Genomic DNA, 17,015 nt, shown 5'->3' with positions numbered 1-17,015 from the left:
ATTCTTCTTCTTTTCTTGAATTGCCAAGCTTCTACATGTTTTTTTCTTAAGTGGCAGAAATAGGCTTCCATATTTTGGAGCCTGTGTCTGTGTGTGGACTATTTTTTTTTTTCTGTGTGTGGACTTAAATGAAGTTACGTGCTAGCGCGTGACGTGCGTGTTACGTGCGCGCACTGACCAGTGCTATTTCCAGCATGGTCAGATGTAGGTTAATATTATGCCACTCTCCTCTGAAATGCTTCTAAAAGTTGTTAATAACGATTATTATACGGCAAAACTGTTGTGCTCGATTCTGTGTAATGTTCGACCTTGTTTGCATCAGTTTTGGAGAGTTTTGAGTCCGTTTAATTTAGTTATTTATGAGTTTTGTCCGAGTATTTACAGCTAACGCTATCGTAAAACAGTAGCTTCGCTGCTAGGTGGAGAGCCACGCCACTCCTTGGTTAACATGAGAGATCCTTGATGCTGACCCACAACACCCACAGCTCATGGATTTGTGTGTGTCTGCCTGTTAATGCAGGTATGGCGACGGTCCTGTCTGTTTTATTAGTAATACTAAAATATTAGTTCCTGAAACCTTGTTTTAGTGCAGCAGTGTTTAAATATTTTAACATACTCATGTAATTTTAGATGCATATCCATGCCGATATTAAGATTTTTATTTTTTTCATGTAAAGAAAAATTCAAAAACTTGTTTTCAGCTTCAAATAATCGTTAATTTGCAGTCAGAATGTTTTTTATTTCATATGTATTTATTTTAAATATTTTATGTTGTATTTGCCATAATATTTTTTATTTAAGAATTTGCTATGTAAGCATAAATGAACATAAAAAGCTGTTTCCAGGATGGTCTGAGGAGAGATGCTTGATGCAGACCCACAACACACACAGCTCATGTATTTCTGTGTTTCTCTCTGTTATTGCAGCTTCTGATATTAAAGAGCCAGGACCCACATATTGTCATTCATAACCCAGAACACAACGCAGGCGCCAGGCTCTGGTCAGACTGGGTCAAAGGTCAGTATTGGATGCTTGGGATCTTCAGGCCCTCAGTCTGCTCTGCATTAAAAACAGGCATGATTCTGTACTGTAAATCACTGCATGAACTCAGAAACACTTCCAAAAATCACTGTCTGTCAACACATCTTGCTGTGCTATCCAAAAATGAGCCATATGTGACCACGGACTGGAAATGCCACTGTCTTCTCTGGACCAAAGCTCATTTAAAATAGACTGAGGCATGACGGAAAACTGTTCTGTGGTCAGACAAATAAAAAATATGAACATTTTTTGAAACCATAGTTACTGTGTCCTGTAGACTAAAGAGGAGAGAGACCATCCAGCTTGTTATGAACGCACAGTTCAAAAGCCTGCCCCTTTGATGGTATGGGGTTATATTAGTGTCAATGGCATGGCAGCTTACACATCTGGAATAGCACTATCAATGCTGAAAAATATATGAAGGTTTTAGAACAACAACTGCTCCCATCCAGACAATGTCTCTTTCAGGGAAGGCCATGCATATTTCAACAGGAAAATGCTAAACCACCTACTGCTTCTATCACAACAGCATGGCTTCACAATGGCAGAGTGTGGGTGCTGAACTGGCCTGCCTGAAGTCCAGACCTTATCACCAATAGGAAATATTTGGAGCATCATCAAATGACAAATCTGGCAAAGAAGACCAAGGACTGTTGACATTTGGAATCCAAAATCAAACAAGAATGGGACAACGTTCCTCTCTTGAAACTCATCTGGTGTCCTTGCTTCCCTGATGTTTACAGATAAGGCAATGCTACACAACTGTGAACTGTGAAGTCCCTACTTTTTTGAAATGTGGTGTTGCTATCAAAGTTGATTAAGGTTTACAGTTTCAACATATGATCTTTTTTATGTTCTACTGTGAATAAGATATGGTTTTATGAGATTTGTAAATTATCACATTTTGTTTTTTATTTACATTTTACCAGTGCCCCAACTCTTTTGGATTTTAGATTGTATTTATTCTCAAGACGATCCAGAGTAAAGAAAAAATCTTAGTCTCTTTCTCAGAACAAAGTTTTACCACTGAGGTCATGAGATGGACATAGAGACAGAGATAACTGGACCAGACTGGAAGCTTAGAAACAAGTTCGATGATTTACTGCAAACTCTGCATCACCTGCTCTGTGGAAATCACTGATCCTGCCAGTTAAAAGGTGACGAGATATTTGCAGTCCAGTGCTGTCCAGTTTTGGCCACTTCATCCACATGCAGCCTACACATGCAGAATAACTGACTCTGTGAGGTGTTTACGTGTAAGCACGTCACTGTGAGAGATCAATTAGAAACCAAAGTAAGGTTTATGCCACAGCTGCCCTAAATTAACAGCTTTGGTAATTACCAAAATCATTTTTTTATGTTTCTGCAATGGTTAATACACCAATATGTAAAAGCTCTTTAACCCAATTGATATTTTTAATGCTAAATATAATTGTTATCCATGAATTTTCAAATTTACTGATTTACAAAAAAACTGAAAAAATGGTAAAGCACATTAATATTTCTTGATTAATATGTCAAATTATAGTTATTTACTTGCATTCCTGAACAGAAAAATGAGTTTTAGTGGTTGAATGTTATGCTTGATTAATTTCTGACTTCTCAGAGAAGCCCAGTGAGCCGGCTCAAATTTGGGTGAATTTAGTTTGAAATTCCTCATTCCTGTTAAAAATGGTAAAACGTGGAGAGTTCACTGAAAATGAAAGAGTCCACATTAAAGCACTTAATGATGCTGGATGGTCTCTGAGACAAATATGACAGGTGGTCTAATAGATTTGTTAGGCACTGTAGGTGATGAGGATGTTTTAATTCAAAATCTACTAAAGCTGTGAATGTCAGTACCTCAGAGAAAGGGTTGTATCTCCAAGGTCTTGAGGCAAGACCAAACTTAGATTTCTATCTATTCAAGCACACAAAGAAAACCTGAAACAGCATTTCAACAAGACCAGGGGTGTCCAAATTATGGCCCAGGGGCCAAATGCGGCCCACTTTTGATTGGCCCACAGCAAAGTTTTGATATAAAATGAAAGTAGTTCATGAAGCTTTTGCTTTACCGTACTGTTGTTTCAGCACAATGCAGTGCTACCATGCTAATTATGTAAACAAAGTTTTTGACAAGAAGAATTTATTCATGTTTTTATTCATTTGTGACTACACTAAGACAACGCTGTGAATGGTAAACATATTGGCAACCAAAGTAATAATTTTATTTTGATTTATTTATTTTGATAATAATTAATTACCCCACTAAATAGCAGCACCAATAGAGTTCCAGCTAGCCAGGGTCAACCAGGTCCCCCTGAAATTCTATTGGCCTCCCCCAAAATCCATAAATTGATATGCCTTATCAACCACTAAGTAGCCACGTGAGCACACTCAGTCACTAAGAATATATTAATCTACATTAGACTGGTTTATAACTTTAATATCCTCAAGGTGCAGTATATGAAACTGGCCCCACTATTCTTATATCTTTCAGTATGTGGCCCTCAGTGGAAAACATTTGGACACCCCTGAACAAGACCTTCAAAACACTATTTCTTTTTTTATTTACACCAATTAATTAGGTTTATCTATTAAAGAAAATCATAATAATTTATGTTTGTCTTTGGTTTGCTTTGTAAGGATGGACAGATGGACACACGGAGAAACAATATATATATTTTTTTTTTTTACACTTCATCGCTGAGTTGAAGTTGTTCCTAAGCACTTCCACTTTCTAATACTACCACTACCAGTTGACAGTGGAATATCCTGCAGGGATGAAATTTCACAAACTGTCTATTGCAAAGGTGTTATCTGCACAGTACCATGCTTGAAGTCACTGAGCTCTTCAGAACGACCCATATTGTAACAAATGTTTGCAAATTGAGACTGCATGGTTTGGTGCTTGATTTTATAATCCCGTGGGTCTGATTGAAAGACCTTCAATACTAAACAGCTGCGGCCAAATACGTTTGTCCATGAAATGTATTTGTGAAGCTGGGAATCCTGTATTTTTATTGGGAAATGCCGATCCGGAATAGATTATCCTGCGAATTATCTGTATTGAGTTAATATTGTCAGACAACTTGAAGGAATACAAATTTATTTTTTATTAAAATGTTTTTGATATTTGAATAGAGAATATGTTTCTAACATTACAAATGCATATTTGCCTCTTGAATAGTTTCACCCCCACAGTTTTCAAAATGTCTAAACTTTTTGTCCCTCTTCTTAACCTCACAGGCTTTTTTTCAGTTATTCCCAAAAACCATTACATTTACTTTTTAAAGGAGACACAACGCTACTTCTTGGTTTGTACTGTCTCTTTTGTTTCTGATTTAAGGTTTCCCAGCATGAGGCGTTGTGACAAGTTGCACAGTGATGAGAAGGAGGAGGTTAAGAGGAGGAGGACGACAAGAAGAGGTGGAGTTTTTGTCTTTTCTGGGATAAATGAGGTGTGAAGCCCCAATGAGATCCTAACCAGGGCTTTTTCTGCTGCAAAAGGAATTTTAAAAGTATTTTTGTTAAGAGAGGACAAATGTTTTCATAGTCATTGTAGTATGTGTAGTTGAAGTTGTTTGTAGAAACAGACAGTATTTTATATATATCCGCAATATTTCTAAGATTTTTCAACATTTTTAGGAATTGATTCAGTGTGTTTTTACTTAAGTTAGGTCTCTTATTCTAGGGGTTTATTCTGCAGTAGCTCTGAACGAATTAAAATATTAGCCATAGGTTTAAAGTAAAAGCAACAGAGTGAAAGAATAGGTAAAAAATGGAGAACTACGAGGATTCAGTATCGTTTTTGGGGACCTGGGGCCCATTCCAGCGGAGGGTCTTCTTTCTGCTCTGTCTCATTTCCATCCCCAGTGGATACAACATCCTGTGTGTCATGTTCCTGCTGGCGAGCCCTCCACATCACTGCCACATCCCCATCCACAGCAACCTGAGCCAGGACTGGATCCAAGCCATCATCCCAGGACAGGTGAGAACCAGTTTGATATGGTTTACAAGTTTTCTTCAGGCCATATATGCTTTTTAAAATGATCTATCAGCTAAATAAGCCGTTGTATTTTTGATTTGCTGTTAACCAATTAACCACAATAGTTCAAGAAAGGTTTCACAGTTTTCATCTAGCTACCAGTGTGGATGGTGGATTCAGAAATCTACCACCCACAAACATTTTAACCAGCAGTATTATTTAATGAAGTATAACATAATAATCAAGGCTTATAGTATCCAAATTATAGGTTGGTGATTTGGTGATTAATAGGAGGGAGTTGTTGCACAAATAATCCAAACTGTTCCTCATTTTAAACAGCATTTCTTTTTTTTTACCAAATCAGCCCATACTCAACTATGCAAACATTTGCTGTGCCTCCTACCAGGCACATTTTTTTGCATCATAAGTCTAATAATAAGTCTAATAATATAAGTCTTATACTTGCTGGAATTTAATATATTGGCACCTTTAATGCAGTCTCAAGCCAAAATTCAGGCTTTGTATAGTAACTTTTTTTGGACTTGCAACAAGCAAGACATTGATTCAAACACACCTTTAGCAGACACAACAGTTGCAGTGGAGAACTAGTCTTCTATGATTCTGAGTCAAACCATCCCAGCACACAGCTGCCTGCAAACATCTGACAGCATCTCTGACACAGGGAGGACGAGGCAGGAGTTATTGGTGAGTGAGCATGTAGGTCTGCTCAGCTATGCTCATAAAATCGAAACAAGCAGAAAAAAGGGGGTTCAATTTATGCTGTTTACTCTAACAAAACCACTGTTTTAGGTTAGGCTACTTTTATTTGGCTGTAAGTTGAGTAAATTCACCTGACACTGCTCAAAAATACTCACATTAGGGTGGTGGCGGATGCTAAGTTTCCACCCTGTTTCAGTGCATTCGCAATCTTGTTTCTAAGGTTCACTTTGATTAACTTGCAGTGAAAAGCATCAGAAAGACTAATGTGTACATCAGTCTGCATTTAATATGTAGGAATTGAAAATATTTCATACTTTTCCCACATTATTGATAAAATTTTATGGTTTTTGTGTTAAATCGAATTTAAACCGTCATCATTTACTGTTTATTTTTAACATTTTCACATTTCCACACATGATGCATGTCTGGTCTGTACAAATCTAAGTGTGATCATCTACTCATACCCATATTTGAGATGCAACTGTCCATACATAATCATAGTTAAGCTCAAAGGCAGAGTGAGAGGGTGGCTTACGGGGCTTTAGCCCTGCGTGTTTTCTCAGAAGCCCCGAATCTTTTAAGTGGTTATAAAGTAGTTTTCTTCTGAGTGTTATGGATTGCAAAGACAATTAGATGATAACAAACAAATTAACTTTACTGGTCAAAACATGAAATCTTCATCCTCCTCATGACATTAAACACATAGTGCAGAGTAAAGAGTACTACTTAGGATTGCACAAAATATTAATTTTCCGCATTTGCATGAATAAAAAATTTCTGGAACCACATAACTTGCTTTTTATTTTCTTTCTCAAGTACTACATAAACTTAATTCCTCCACCTTTATTTCATAACTTTAAAAATAAAGTTTTTTTCCCTTTTTTAGTTGGCAGAAGTGGAAATTACTGATCATATGTTGGTTTCAAAAAAGATGAGAACACTTTGAGAATATTTAGATATTAAAAATGATGTTGGCTCTAGAAGATGACCTCATTCAGGTGGAACTGTGTTATTTTTTTCCATAATGTTTGGATTTAATTTCATTATAAATCTTCATTTGTATTCAGAATTGTTTTAAAACAGTGCATATAACTACCTGATAAGCAGTTTTGTGGAAGCATGTCTCTGGCTCTTCCTAAGTTGGAATGAGCCCCAGATATTTAACTTGTCCTTGGTTTGGATATACATGTATCTGTACACATTTGTACTTATATCATACATACTGATATATTCTTCTTATCACAAATGTTTATATTTCTAACTACATTGATATTCATTCTACATTTTGTTATATGCCATTGTATATCTAACATTTTCCATATATATATATATATATATATATATATATTCATAAGGAAGAATCCTTTTATCTTTTTATTCATGTTTATATACATGTGTGTTTATCATTAAAATAGAAATTGTAACATCTTGATATCTCTCCAAGGATAAATAATTTATTCGGGTTACCACATCAGCTGTCTGTATACAGTATAGTGATTATCTAAGAACTGGGACATTCAGTCAGCTAATCATTCAGCCCTATCCCTGATCTTTCAAACAGGTTAAAACTGGTCTACTGTAAACTGCTGTGGCCTTTCAGTTGAAGACAGCCTCCCTTAAAGTAAAAAAAAGCTAACTGTTAATAATAACAATGTTTCCTGCTCAGATGGAGGCCGGACAGCTGGAGTTGAGCAGCTGTAGTCGGTATGATCTGGAGCTGGTACAAAACCTGTCTGCAGGAGGGTACACACCCAGCCTGGGTCACAACCTGTCTGTGCTGGGATCAGGTCCAGAAATCCTCCTCTCTGGTCTGAAGCAGGAGAGCTGTAAAGACGGGTGGACCTACAGCACCGAGTACTACGAGTCCACTGTTGTCACTGAGGTACTGAGCTCCAATTTCCAGTAAAACGATTATCATTGTATTTTATTTTAACTCTTGTTTGATCTGTTTTTATTAGTACCCTTCCTCCCATGATCTAATGTACGTTACTGTTTGGACACGGATGTCTTCAGAGTTTTTCCTCCCTGTAAAACATTGAGAGGTTGTGACCTTTAAGCGGTCACCAATCATTGACTGGAGGAAGTGGCCTTTACAAACTGGAACTGACCAGATGTAGACAACCTTATTATGTCATCCGTCTTTACACTTTAATGCTAAAACTTCTGCTGCACATAACTACAACAGCTGAAGTTTTCTAATATTTTTCTTTGGAGCCTCTCTTGTATCAAAGGAAAATATTAGCTCCGAGCCCCCCTCCAGGGACCACAAAGCGATTCAAATTCAACAATTCAGAATGATTTTGATAAAACCTGAATCCTGCTTGTGCCTACACACTTCTGTTAACAGACTTTTGACCAAACTTTTCAGCTGATGTTATTATCAGCAGGCTTGCCCACAGAAATGTCTAGGCCCCTGAAATGCTTATTAAATGGGTCCCCCCAAATGCCATTCGATAACATTATTGCATGCATATCGGATCTTAGCATTAGTACGAGCTGCTGTAATGTTCACTTTCAGGGCCATTCAGCTTTGGAGCAGACTGAAAACAATTGCTGCAGGTTTTAGCATGGCTATATACATTGACAGTACAGTTCTAGTCCAATGGGCCCTGTCACAACTTATACCATAAAATAAAGACACAGGACATTTTAAGAGGAGGGGGTTTACATTTAGAAACAGGCAACAGTATACAGAATTGTATTATTTGTTTCTAAAATAAGTAATGATAGGTGCTCTGGGCCCCAAAAAGCTTTACCCTTTTCCCACCTTATGAGCAGCATTGCTCACACCCCCTTTGAAATTTTTCTACACTTATGATTTTGGCTCTCAAATGGGTTGGAATTTCCACTTTTCTGCCTTCCTGTACTATTACCTGAGGGACAGTTAAAGTATATATCTTTCATTTACATGTACCCCATGTTTTTCAGTTTAACCTGGTCTGTGGTGACCTTTGGAAGCAGCCTCTGACCTCTCTTGCATACTTCCTTGGAGGACTGAGTGGATGTTTAGTCTCAGGACAGATCTCTGACCGGTATGTTTCAGTGTTAGATTAAACTGTGTCTCTGTTATTCCCTGTCTCTGTACTAAAAGTTTTCAAAGTAAAGTAGATCTCAAACAGCCCTTCTCACTGGCCATTAATGCCAGACACGTCTCTGTCTTAACGGAAAACTTGCCAGGAAAACATATTTCCAGTTTTAGATTTTTTTTTCCAAATAAACTTTATTCATAAACAAAGTCTTGCATTCACATTCATGAAATAACTAGATTGCAAACATTACAGAATACGACATTTTATAAATAAAAAAAACTGAAAAAAAAAGGTCAGAGCTCGAACCGGGGGGAAATAATGTACAGAACCATAACAGAAGTAAATACATGAACAATGGCTTGCTTTATCCTCATTAGCTCTACCTTAAGCTAACAAAGATACCCTAGCTACATAGTTAATGCTACTACATAAGCCAATGTAGCTAAGATAGCTTGAGCAATGTGAATTTTAGCAAACATAACTAAAGCTAACATAGTTGCTTAAGCCAGATAACCTAAACCTACGTAGCCACATTATCTACATAGCAGCTAACCAAGCTACATAAGCTACGTTTGCTATGGTAAAGTGTTTTTTCCTGTAAGTAGACTGCTTACTTTTCTTGATTAAACATTTTGTAAAAATGTGCAGTGTCATTGTAATTGTAAAATACAGGAAAAAACATTTAATACAGGTGTCAATGAAATAAATATCTCCTTAAACAAAGTAGGGTCTTTTAGGGAGGATGTAGGATGTATAAAAAGGTGATTTGTTCCTTTACATATATTTCATAAATATCATCCTGCCATTCTTCTGTAGTCAGAGCTGTTGCCTGCGACCTTTTTAAATGCTTTAATGATTTAAGTTTTCTTATTTCTAAATGATTGGAAGATTCCAACAATTAGTTGTTCTCATTTAAAATTAAATTTTGTTCCAAATAAATGTGTTAATTCTTTGTGAATCTCACACCAGAACCTGTTGATTTTAGACAGGCCCAAAACAGAAGGTAATGCTTTGCATCCTGGGAGCCACAGTTCCTCTGGCAGCTGGAAAACCTGAATGATGAAATTTTTGAACAGGAGTAAATATCTAATGAGACTCTTCCAGCAAAATGCTCTCCAAGGAGTTGAGCTTGTTATTTTTCATTAAAATTCACAGTGTTTATCCCAGGTTTCTTCAGAGATTTGTGGATTATTTTCCATTTTTCTTTTATGCCCAAGGTGTTTTCTGATTTGACACTTTTTTATTGCAGGTTTGGCAGGAAGCCCGTACTCTTTGGTGCCATAGCCATGCTCAGTGTTTTCAGCAGTGCACTGGCCTTTGCTCCATCCTGGCCTTTCTTCACTTTGCTCTTCTACATGATGGGTGTGGGACAGATCGCCAGCTACGTCACTCTATTTGTTCTCGGTATGAGTTTCTCATTTCTGTGATACTATGAGTACTGACTTTTATCCTGTCTGTACTAGTTGCTTTCTTTAATGTTCAGTTTTTGATTTCAATACAAAGAATAAGTAGCCTAATCATTGTATTTAAAGGAAAGGGAGTTAAAAGAGTTAAAAATAAAACATTTTTAACATTATTAACATTAAAAGATGTGACTTTGAGGAAGGATAAGACATTACAATATGAAAAATTTAAAACATAGGATTAAAAAAATGAGGAAAATATGTAATTGAGCAAAAGTTAGTGCTTTGTACCCCCAAATATATACTTAAGATAAAAGTGGAAACTCATTCTTGTATTAACTGACAAAGACATTTTTTAAAATGCTGATACCATATCATCTTCTGTAACATAACTTATGTGGCTGCTTTACCTCAAGATACCACCATTAATTAACATTTGTGCCGTAATCTTATTAGATAAAGTTATATAAGAAGATGTTTTAGGGCTCTTTGTTGTAATTCATTGATTTGTCTCAAAGCCCTTTGATTGATTGTGTTTTAAGGTTCAGAGATTCTGGTTGGCTCAACTAGAGTCCTCTTCTCAGGCCTCAGCCTGCCTATTGTCTACGCCTTCAGCATGATGCTGCTGCCTGGGACTGCCTACCTGGTCAGGAACTGGAGACACTTGTCACTGATCATGACCGTACCAGGCCTGGCTTGTATGCCTCTCTGGATGTAAGATACACTCAGCAAAACATTAAAATGTACTTCCATGCAGGTTTAATGTATAGTCAGGAGGGAAATAACAAAGTATGTCTTATCCAACTGATGATTTGCTTCTATGTAGAATATTACTCCTCTCTGGTTGCCCTTTTTTGTACTTTGTTGTTCATTTGAAAAGTTCAGTCTGTGACATTCTTGTTATTATCAACACTCAAATATACCTTGAGTTATGATACGATTCATTATTATACCATACCATATGATCAACACATTAAGGTAAGTTACAATATGATCAATAAAATATATGTTCTGTTGTGTTGCACTGAGATGCAACACTATTGTTGTGATACATAAAGTTACATTATGATCATTGCAATGTGATGCAATATGATTAATCAATGCATTCTGATATGATAATATTGATGCGATATGATAATATCAATGCGTTCTGATATGATATTATTGATGCGACGTGATGTGATGCGTTAAGTCAGGTTATATTGTATCATATTACGATGGATGCAGTATGATACGATCAAGATATGATACATGCCATCGATGTGATGCAATTCGATGTGACACATTATGTAACGTTACTAACGTTATGTTACGTTAAATGATGCTCCGTTCTGTTACAAAAGGATACAATACCATACGATATGATATGATACAATAGAATTTTGGCGTTGGATGCAATGTGATGCAATGGGATAGGATACAATACGTTATGCAACCATCATTGCAATATGATAGGATGAAGATGATATAATGACATGCTATCGATGTGATTGACACGACACATTAATTTACATTATGTAACGTTACATCACTTCACGCCATGATCGGATACGATATCACATGATTCGATAAGATACGATATAATTTATTGTTGAATGTGATAGGATGTGATCCAATGCAATAGGATGGGATATGTTACGTCAAGTGGTTACGCTAAGTTGTTACAACAAGTTGTTACGTTACATTGTTATGTTATGTTGTTACGTTACGTTGTTATGTTACATTGTTACATTACATTGTTATATTATGTTGTTACATTACGTTGTAACGCATACTCAAGATTCTCATAATAAATATTAAGGAGAAATACCCATAATCAATAAAATCCCTTTCCCTCCAGAAGGAAGGGAAGCCAAACTCCTTCTGGGTTTTTTTGTTCTCAGCTCTGTGTTCACATTGACAGGACAGCACTTTGTTCAGCTTGTTTATGTGTCAACCAGATTGCTAGTGGAACAGGACAGGGGGGCCTGGGGAAGTGGGGGGTCACTTACAGATGAGAGACGTCTGGCATTGCAGGCCAAGCCACTTTAGGTTGACCATTAAAAAACCTTAACTGGCTTTAATGTTTGTAGCAACACAACAAACACAAAAAACAATCAGAATCCTGATGCATTCCAACAATCATTCCCTAGGTTACACTAAAAAAGCATACATGATAAAACGGTTTGTCTGTCCACCAGGCTGATCCCAGAGTCTCCTCGCTGGTTGGTGTCTTGTTGCCGTTTTCAGGAAGCAGAAATGATTCTGAGGTCAGCAGCTCTGAAGAATCAAGTAGAAGCTCCACAGGTCATCTTTGTCACAGCCAAGGTACAAACACCTACTAATCTGAGAAATGCTCAAACTCTAAAGAACTGTGAGGATGATGCTTTAGTTTTCTGTCTCCACAGGTGGAAAAAGAAGAAATCCAAGAGGCAGAGTCCTATAGTTTGCTTGACCTGCTGAGGGCTAAAAAACTTCGATGTCTCACACTGATGCTGTGGCTCATGTGGTGAGCTTAAGTGTTTTCTTCTTGTTTTTCAAAGAACCTCCAAAAGCAAGACTTATTCTATGAACAAATATAGAAAGAACAGTATTTAAATCTTGATTAGCTCCCCATTTAAATTATATTCCTTAAATAAGTACATTTTCCCATTATTTTAAAGGTAAAGTCCTCTTTTCTTGTTCTTTCCAGGTTTTCTCTGGGCATAAGCTACTTTGGACTCTCGTTCAACCTGTCTAGTCTTTATGGCAACCCTTTCCTAAACTACTTCCTGTTATCAGCTGTTGAGCTTCCTGCATACTTCGCCAGCTTTTTGGCTGCCCGCAGTCTACCTCGTCGCCAGACCTATATGGGCTTTGTCCTGCTGGGGGCGCTAGCTCTGTTTCTCATTCAGATCACTCTACAAAGTGAGTAAAACCAGTGCAAACTGGTCTTAGTTCTGGATAGGGTAACAATATCCAAACATTTATAAAGTGTTAGGCTAGATGTCTTTGCAACAGCTGAAAGTTCGCTGAGCCAAACCTGCTGAGCCTGCAAAGGATTTTTGCTAGCACAGAAAGTCTACAAGTCATCTTATCTGGTTTATGTGTTTGTAGCATATTCAATATCCAGTATATCCAACGGTCCTGAAAATATAATTAAATCTGCCTTTTTGGTTTTCATTTCAAGCAGCACTACATCCACTTTAGAGTTATTTAAGTTTTTCTTGGAGTCCAGTCTGCATTTTTTTTTTATTTTACTGACATAATTTGCTGCTTTTCACTCTTGTGTGCCTTGTGTGTTTGCATAGATCTCTGCAGTCTCATGCCCTTATTTGGCCTTTAAAGGGTTGTTTGCTTATGATAATTAGGAAAAATATTCATGAGCTTCCAGATCAGGATCAATTTAAGACCTCAAATAAACCCAAAATTTCAGCAATTAAATAACAAGTCATGAATCTGACGTATGTAGGACTCGCTTATAAACTTTCTAGGGGCAAATTTAAGAAAAACTTTGAAGCAGTACTGGTGAATGAGGCCCAATGTTCTGAAAATGCAGGTAGAGCCAAAAATCCCTATAGTTCTGGGGCTGATTTTTTAAAAATAAAAGTGTCAATTAAATGATTCTCTTCCTATTATATTGACAGAATAATCACATTCCCTTGCTGGGGAGGGGGTTTAGCAAACATTAATTAAGAATATGTTTGAACTTTGTATTACAACCCTCCTCCTTCTTGCAGGTTATCCAAGCCTCACCCTGGCTCTCGTGCTGATCGGTAAATTTGGCATCCTTGCCGGCTCTGCATCCTTGTACATATTTACTGGTGAGCTGTTTCCCACCGTCGTCAGGAACACAGCCATGTCGTCCTGTGCTATGTTCTCCAGAGTGGGGTCGTCTGTTTCTCCATACCTGGTGCAGCTGGGTGAGACCTTTTTAACAATTTGCATAATACAACTTGAAACTGTAAATATAGGTATTGGGGTTTGTTTGAACCAGTTTGAAATAATAATTAACTTTTTTGTGGCTTTTTGTGCTGCATGACACAAGATATTCCTGTTTTTAAAGAATCAATACATTAACTTGATTAAAATCTTTTTAATATGTCCCACAGCCAAATCTAACGATAGGGATTGTTTTAATTGGATCTGGTGAGGCTCCAGCATAATGTTTAAAAATAAACAGAGTTGTTAACAGAATAAAGTCACCCTGTAATACTCATTGGGCTAAAGTCTTAACTAATCTTGAAAGTATGCACTCACTGATCCGGTCTGTGTTTGTCTCCAGCTGTGTTTTATCAGTTTCTGCCGTGGATTGTCATGGGGGCTCTGTCACTGCTTGGCGTTCTTCTCTGCTTCCTCCTGCCTGAGACGTTCAAACAGCCATTACCTGATACCATCCAGCAGATGGCAGCTACACAGAGGTCAGTTTACACAATAAACTGTATGCTGAGGGGATGGAGCATTATGGTGAAAGTGAAGCCATTGCACATGCACCTTAAGCCTGCATTCTTTCTAACAGCCAGTATTACAATAACTGTTACATTTGATTTGTTGTGAGAAAATAAAAATCTCCGACTTCTAAGAATTTAGATGATTTTCCACAAATGTAATATGAACATGAAAACTTTTTTCATGTTCACGTTACACTTATGGGAAGTTAATACAATTTTAAGAGACTGTTAATTTTACCTTCCCATATGTAATAGTTGCTTGCTGTAGGCAACTGCTATTACATTTGTAGGAAATGTCTTACGTTGGTGGGATTATTTTATTAAGGCTGCAGATTTGTATTGCGCTTGCGGTTTATTACATTTTTGGACAATTATTTCATATTACAGGGGGCTGCTGTGATTGTTGCAAAATAAGTTCAATTATATGAATTCATTAAAAAAAATCTACTTGTTGCTGTCTTTAGTATATTACTGTACTGTTTTTCAAGTTTGTTTTATGTCTCAATCAAGGTCTTAAAAACAGAGACATATTTATTTTGTAGATTGATGGTACAGCAAAGAATAAAAATTATTAGTCCAAAAATAGCATTAGATAAGGTAACCGGTGGCATGGATTTTGAGTAGCAACAACAAAACAAAGAGAAGATACAAGAAACGGCAGCTCACACAGATGCTCAAATACACATCCAGAAAAAGATCTATATATATATAGATATAAATGTTTTAAAGATTTATAAAAGTAAAACATACAAACTAGAACTATAATTATTACTTAAAGTAATTTAAAACAAGAAATAATGTTATAATACTTGATAACTGTTTGAAAATCAAACACAACCTGAATAATGCACCTCCTCTCATCTGGCTTGCAGATTAAGGCTGCCATGGACCTCAGCGCCTCCGAAGGATGATGGGAAATTAACAAAAGACCAGACTATTGCACCGGAGATCATCTGCACCACTCACCTATAACACATAAAACAGCTACAGTCAAAACAATAAAACCAAACCATGATGTGTCTGTAAATCAGATCTTCCTTCTGTGAGTAGGGTGTTGTTACTCTTTGTGTCCACCAGATGCCGACACGCCATCTCAGGGAGAGGGGCTGCAAAGCATATGGTGATGCATTCACTGACAAAAAGTTATAAAAAAGAAGTGCATATGATTAATTTATTTCTGTCAGATGCTTTATCTTCAGCAGGGGCAGACTGCTTTGTCAACAGAAGAAACTATTTCTATGCTTGGAAGAAAAACAACATTTGAGGACTGACTATGCTTTTTCTGTCATGACTCAGAGGGCGTTATGATAAAACACAGTAGTTTATTTTACTTTTTTCATTTTTCAATCTAGTTTACTTTGTTTTACATCATAAATAATAAAAACATGATTGAGTTTGAATAAATATTGTGAATTTAATTAATGTGTGAAAGTTGATCTGAAAGTGAATTCTGTGTGACTCCAGGAGGTAAGACCTTCTAGCAGCAGCAGTGTATGTGGTTACAAGATTTAGAGCTGGTTATCTAAAACATGTTTTGGTTATGTACATAGGGACTGTATTGTTTGTTTGTTTGTTTTTCAATAAAATATTGAAAATATCCTGTATGTGTATTATTTTGATAAAGTCTCAGAGTATTTTCTTCATATGGTTTACAGAACCATACAGAAACATGTTCATTTAGGTTCTCTGAGTAATGACTCTGAAATACCTGAACATTTTTCATCAATTTTCCTGTTTTTTTCAGACAAATTTACTTTTTAATTAAACTACTGTATGTTGAACATTTAAGTCAGCACAATCAGTAATACATAAGACATCACATCAACGTAGCAGTATAGACAATAGATAGGTGTACATAAAAATGATACAAATATGTAAAGAAATAAGATACAACATATTTTAAAAGGCCAACATTTACAAACATAGTATGAGAATAGAATAAGATTCAACTTGAATTTTAAAAGTCTCACAAAAATTCAATGGGGTTTACAGGAAATAACTCATTGTAATATGATGACGTGTTCACCTTTTTTATTTGACGTAAGTTTTTAAGTACCTATTATAGAAAAAAATCTATTAAGAAGATAATAAAGTTTGGGAAGGACATGGAGAATTTGGCATCATGTATATGAGATTTGCCAACGAAAATAATAATGTAATAATTTACAATAAAACAAGGTGTTTTATTTCAAATTTTGTGATAATTTCTGAGTTGAATATTTTCCCCTTTCTCTGTTAGTGACACCACTATAATGTAGCTAATTATCAGACATGTAGTTTTCTTCCAAAAAACAAATTAAGTGAAAAATTCGACTCAGAAAACAGAAGAACGTCCATGTTTTTAATGTTAAGCGCTTTCTTTTCCCTTCTTTATAATAAAAGTCCGTGTTAAGAGTTCTTTGTGTGGTTTCCGAGGGCTCATGAACGTCTCAGTGGTATGAACTGT

At 36.4% G+C, this 17,015-nt stretch overlaps 1 protein-coding gene across 3 annotated transcripts; it reads left to right on the top strand.

The window, feature by feature from the left end:
- The first annotated feature begins 203 nt into the window (after positions 1–203).
- LOC121522740 (solute carrier family 22 member 4-like) lies at positions 204–16,115 on the top strand. 3 transcript variants are annotated; one of them, XM_041807376.1, is made up of 14 exons: positions 204–520; positions 927–1,017; positions 4,370–4,449; positions 4,897–5,011; positions 7,395–7,610; positions 8,657–8,760; positions 10,007–10,161; positions 10,703–10,874; positions 12,341–12,467; positions 12,548–12,648; positions 12,832–13,046; positions 13,859–14,041; positions 14,404–14,539; positions 15,442–16,115. In XM_041807376.1, exons 4-14 carry the CDS (start codon positions 4,919–4,921, stop codon positions 15,539–15,541), a joined length of 1,602 nt encoding a protein of 533 aa, XP_041663310.1. In that variant the 5' UTR covers positions 204–520; positions 927–1,017; positions 4,370–4,449; positions 4,897–4,918; the 3' UTR covers positions 15,542–16,115. The 3 variants fall into 3 exon arrangements, with proteins under 3 accessions (XP_041663310.1, XP_041663309.1, XP_041663308.1); XM_041807375.1 differs by having other exon boundaries at positions 4,370–5,011; XM_041807374.1 differs by lacking the exons at positions 204–520; positions 927–1,017; positions 4,370–4,449; positions 4,897–5,011 and adding an exon at positions 5,607–5,713.
- Positions 16,116–17,015: the final 900 nt, after the last annotated feature.

Source organism: Cheilinus undulatus, linkage group 15 (genome assembly GCF_018320785.1).
Source record: "Cheilinus undulatus linkage group 15, ASM1832078v1, whole genome shotgun sequence".
Lineage (NCBI taxonomy): Eukaryota > Metazoa > Chordata > Actinopteri > Labriformes > Labridae > Cheilinus > Cheilinus undulatus.
The sequence above is the reverse complement of the archived record's forward strand: the minus strand, read 5'-3'. Positions and strand labels throughout refer to the sequence as shown.

What these genes read in the sequence shown, in the direction of transcription:
- LOC121522740 (XM_041807375.1), top strand. Translation starts at nt 4,802, where the DNA reads ATGGAGAACTACGAGGATTCAGTATCGTTTTTGGGGACCTGGGGCCCA. An exon ending in GCTTGTATGCCTCTCTGGAT is followed by an intron (nt 10,875 to 12,340) that starts GTAAGATACACT and finishes TCTGTCCACCAG; the next exon opens with GCTGATCCCAGAGTCTCCTC. An exon ending in CTGATGCTGTGGCTCATGTG is followed by an intron (nt 12,649 to 12,831) that starts GTGAGCTTAAGT and finishes TGTTCTTTCCAG; the next exon opens with GTTTTCTCTGGGCATAAGCT.